General features: G+C 39.2%; 1 protein-coding gene across 1 annotated transcript; it reads right to left on the minus strand.

Moving 5' to 3' along the window:
* Window positions 1-441: 441 nt before the first annotated feature.
* Window positions 442-3,633, minus strand: LOC146477679 (uncharacterized). Its single transcript, XM_085113027.1, has 3 exons — window positions 3,497-3,633; window positions 2,721-2,790; window positions 442-1,045 (listed from the first exon to the last, which is right to left on the minus strand). The coding sequence occupies exons 1-3, from the start codon at window positions 3,596-3,598 to the stop codon at window positions 705-707; spliced, it is 513 nt and encodes a 170-aa protein (XP_084969153.1). The 5' UTR covers window positions 3,599-3,633; the 3' UTR covers window positions 442-704.
* Window positions 3,634-4,820: the final 1,187 nt, after the last annotated feature.

The following is a 4,820-nucleotide window of genomic DNA, read 5'->3' on the forward strand; positions in this document are numbered from 1 at the left end:
TAAAGCCTTTTAAAGCAAAGTGTTTTGCGTGTGGTAAGGGGGGAGGGGGTGTTACCAACTGGAGTTGTCATATGACAGGGAATCATGGACAAAACGGGCAAAAATAATTGATGGAAAGATGATAACTTATTCCTCCACACCCACACGCAGGGAGATTGCGCCAGGGTACAAGAACGCTGGACAAACAAATAAACGCGACACCCCCCCCCCCAAACAAACAAACAAACAAACAAACGAACAAAACAAACAAAACAAAACGAAACAAAAAACACAAAAACAAAACAAAAAACACTTTGAGAGCATTTCATTGAAATTGAAAAATTACTCACAATCACTGTCTACCGCACGAAACAGTAAAATATTAAAACTTGTGTTTACTTGCGTCTCAAGCCAATGATTACACATCGAGAATTACGTACTTTACAAATGAAACTTAGAAACGAGTTTTAAACTGAGTTTATGCAGGAACAAAACCATAAAAGTAATAAACAAATCAAAACAACAAGAATTTTCCTGGTAGCTATAATTAGTTCTATCTAACATTATTTAGCATAGACACAAATGCACCTGCTTTTCATACTAACTAATGTCTATCATACTAACATCGCAGTTCTATTTCAGCTTGAATTTTTCCTCAAGTTCTTAACAAGAAATCAAAAGAAAAAAGAGGAAAAAAAATTGCTTCGATGACGACTTTCATGGCTTCAAATCAAGAACGCGCCAAAATAACTGTGAAATGCACCCATGTAACCTCTCACAGTGCCATGAGTGTTGGTAGCCAGCACCGTGATGACGTCACCGGCGTTCAGGTTGAATGCCCCTCCTGAATACAAAGCGCCGTGTCGACTTCCTGATCCCACAGCTGGTTGTAACATGGTTATGAACTTGCCGTTCACACGAATGTAAATTCGCCCACTGTCATGGTAATAAAACTGAGCGTAGATGTAGTACCGTCCAGCGATGGGCACAGTCAGTTTTCCGTCATTGTACGTCATTCCGCCGTCAATATGGCTATTTGGGGCACTGGTAGACCAGTCTTTTATAACTAGTTGAAAAAATATCGGAAAAAAAAGAAAAAGCATAGTAAGGCGATCTGCATTTCATTGGAAACCAACTGTAGCATTTTTAGGCATATTCTGAGATCTTCCAAACTTTTTGTTATAGCTGAAACTCCGTCAACCGACCATAGAGTGGGTAGATTTCGGTCACTAGGGTAACGGTGATTTAGGAGGTTTAATCTATTAACAGATGAATATATATATCTTATGTTATCTGCTACATAACTTTTAGAGGTGATAAAAGAGTGCAAACAAAAGATTTTTCGAAAGATTCCCTAGATGATGACAGTTGGCGACATTTTACCATATCTAGATCTAGATCGGGTTTTTCCCCTGTTGTCTGTGGCCAGTCGGGTGGGAATAAAAAAAATAACCTTTATTTACCCTCGGCAGTGTTTATAGCATAAGTGCTAGTGGGCCCGAGCATTAAACTTCATAAAGAAATAATACAAATTGAAAATAACATAGTTAAAAATCCCAACTGGCAGGAGGCAGACCAGCTGGCTATTTACAAGCGTGGCCGAGGAGTTGAACTTGGGGCTACCGAGAAACAACTCCATTAAGTGGTCAGAGCGGGACTTGAACCCGGGACCACCGGATTTCAAGTCCGGCGCCTCAACCACTCGACCACGCTGCCTCCAGGAGGCCTCCAGGGAATGAGGATTTGTATCATTCCCCCACCACAAATCCAAAAATATGAAGCCTGCAACAATGGCACTGAGGATAAATAACACGTCCAAAGATGTTTACTTTGAGAACCACAACTGTTAGTGAGGACGTCATATCAACTTGGGAAACGGGGACCACCTTGGATGCGCCATCTTGTTACAAAATTAATACGGCTTATGGAACAAGTTTCATGATGGTGAGCGACAACTTGCCAAAACGTGCAGCCTGTTTATAGATATGAGAAAGCGAACTCTGGAGTTAATTCTATTGATGTGCATTTGTTTTACACAATAGTGCTGCTTTCATTGTGGTACGCCTTTATTGGAATATTTTTCAACGTACTCCGAATACTAAACAATGAGGCTGTAGTCCCTTTGGGTGGCATTAATTTTCCAGACTGTGCATATTCAAATGAGCATGATTGAGAAGTTCGTTTGGAGACATTTATTATGCTCCACAAGACAGTTCTATGCTGTACTTTTTCCCTAGTTTGAACAAAGGGTACTGAGAAGTACTTCCATTAAGTTTTAGCTGTTGCCTTTGTAAGGTTACTTCTCTATATCGACTTATTGAAGCTGCTTTAGATCTGGCCCCAGTTGTTTAAAGAGCGGATAATTGTACCCACTGGATAGGTCGCTATCCGGCAGATAAAACGTGTGCAAGAGTTTCCCGATAGCCCTATAATTTGCGGACAGAGTAGAAGCATATGTCAAAATTAAGTATGGGATTGTGTCGAAAACTTGCCAAAAGCGTTAGTTGGAGTACATTTACTCCGCTGGATAGTGACTTATCCAGTCGTTAAAGTTATCCGCTCATTGAACAACTGGGGCCTGGTTTTCAAGTAAAAAACGGGAATGACGTCGTGTGGTAATGACAGGTATTGTATAAAGCCTATTTTACATGCAGTGGAGTTCACACAAACTTCCTGTTGACTCTTTACAAGCTCGGTGCTGTGAACCCTGCGATGTTAAAGCCCACATTAAAGAAACATACCTTGGTTGTTTTGATAAACCGCATTTCCTTTGTTAGCAGCCTCTATGTGGGCAGACGGTTTTCTCGGATCCTGTTTGGAAGGTAATAAAAAAGTTTATATATGTAAGTTGATTTTCCAAAAGGTGGCCAGAAGTTTTCGGGTTAAGGACAGACGCAGTGTTCCTTTAACCCAAAAGTGGCAGGAACTTTAACCTCTTGCCGTGAGTGAGTTACGCCACCTGATACACTCTGTTTTTTTTTTTTATAAGAACCATTTTTATAAGAACGTTGAGGCTGAGATTAACCAAAATCTTAAGAACGTATTACTGAAAAACATTCCTCAGGTTGAGAGTCGATTAAGAACGTTTTTACTTTGCTAATCTGTATATAAAATCAAGGTAACAAATGTAAATTAACCAAAATACTTAGGGCATGTTTTGTATAACATTAACAATGGTGACACACATCTCTTGATATCATATCTTAGCAGGCAATGCACTTTGATATGTTTCCTGGTTACGTCCACATTGATTTACTGAAATATATGTAGTGAATACCATGTAATTTAAGAACATCTTTAGAACGTTTTCAGTCTCAAATCGCAAAAAAATATAAGAACGTTCAGCCTCAGCTCCAAAATCAGACGTTCTTATAAAAAAAACAGAGTGTACACCAAAAATGCCTCAAGAATTCCGCATTTCACGAATCCTCGCGCGAAAAAAAAGAACACGTGCGCAGTAGCAAATGGAGGCATCATCCATAAACCAAAGTTAAAACAAAAGGTTATACTGTCTTACCTGTAAGTTGCATTTGCAAGAAGGTGCAGCCGATCCCTGATCGCCCTTTTCACCTTTCGCTCCCATATCTCCCTTTACCCCTGGGGACCCTTTATCGCCCATTCGACCCTGCAAATAAATGTAAAATGAAGTGCATATATCATGAGTGTTTGGCAGTTTAGCGATAGTAAGATTAATTTGCCATTGTTGTTGTTTCTTTATTGCTCCCTCTATTAATCCCTCTATGTTTTTTTTTAAATAAATTCAACTACGGGCCCTCTCTAATAAGGACAGCGGAAAACAAGAAATGCCCTTGCTGTATGATAGATGGATGATAGCTTTATGTGCGGGCCCTTTGGTTACTCTAGAGCAAAGCACGTTCAAAGGAAGAGAAAACCAAAGCGTAAAATTTGTGAGAAGCGTTCCACTAAAGGAACCAACAAAAGCGTTTTCATATTTTATAGTTTTCCGCTAAATTAACTCCAAGTTTAATTGGTTTAACTTGATCACGTGTCTTGATAGTGTTCATCCGCTGAAAGATACTATCAGCGCGCAGTGTCCATCAGGCGAAAATGCCCGGAGGATAGTATTTGTCACCCAAAAACCTCCTATTTATTCTTCCAATTCATTAGCAAACAGATTACTTTTGTTGTAATTTTATCGTACACTTGTAACAACAATATATCATAATCTTCTTTATTAGTTATTGTAACTTATTCCCTTAGTTCTTTTTATTTTAAATCTTTTCATTTTTGTTTTTTTTTTTCATTTTTGGACATCATTGTGCAATCATCCTCGTTCCCAGAGCCTACGATCTTCTGGTCAGCGGTTGGATCGTAGGCCCTGGTAACAGCCGTTCGGATGTCGTGAATTTCACGACATCCGGTAGCGCACGCTCAGTGTGATAAATTACCATTGCGCTTGCTCAGTATTATTATTGCTCAGTACTGCTCAGTATTAGGAAGTAAAGACAAATGCGCAGAAGCGTAGCATTTTTCACCTTATAGCGCATCAGGTTTTCGACAGCCAATGAAAAAAAGATATTTTTGGATGGACCCAGGGCCACTCGTTCAACAATTTAAAAAAAAACGTTGGGGCTCTGGGGACGAGAATGTTATGCAATATGAAGGCCAACTTGAAAATCGGATGGTTAACTTGGTCTCCATCCTCAATCTACCTCAAAATCTTCAAAACAAACTAAACAAACTAAACAAATGTAATTAAAACATTCTAATCAATCTTGAGGAACTAAAGGTTGTTTTTATCATCCTGTACGTCGTGTATTCGTCAACTTGTTGACCTCAGTGGAAGGAAATTTAACGGCGAACAATTAAAAAATAAATAT

This window comes from Pavona decussata, unplaced genomic scaffold (genome assembly GCF_977016875.1).
Source record: "Pavona decussata unplaced genomic scaffold, jaPavDecu1.1 SCAFFOLD_69, whole genome shotgun sequence".
NCBI classification, from domain to species: Eukaryota; Metazoa; Cnidaria; class Anthozoa; order Scleractinia; family Agariciidae; genus Pavona; species Pavona decussata.

Excerpts from the sequence above, each read along its gene's own strand:
- LOC146477679 (XM_085113027.1), bottom strand. The coding sequence starts at position 3,598 with ATGGGCGATAAAGGGTCCCCAGGGGTAAAGGGAGATATGGGAGCGAAA. Across the intron at positions 2,791-3,496 it reads CTTGCAAATGCAACTTACAG|GATCCGAGAAAACCGTCTGC; the intron begins GTAAGACAGTAT and ends CCTTCCAAACAG. Across the intron at positions 1,046-2,720 it reads GGTTTATCAAAACAACCAAG|TTATAAAAGACTGGTCTACC; the intron begins GTATGTTTCTTT and ends TTTTTCAACTAG.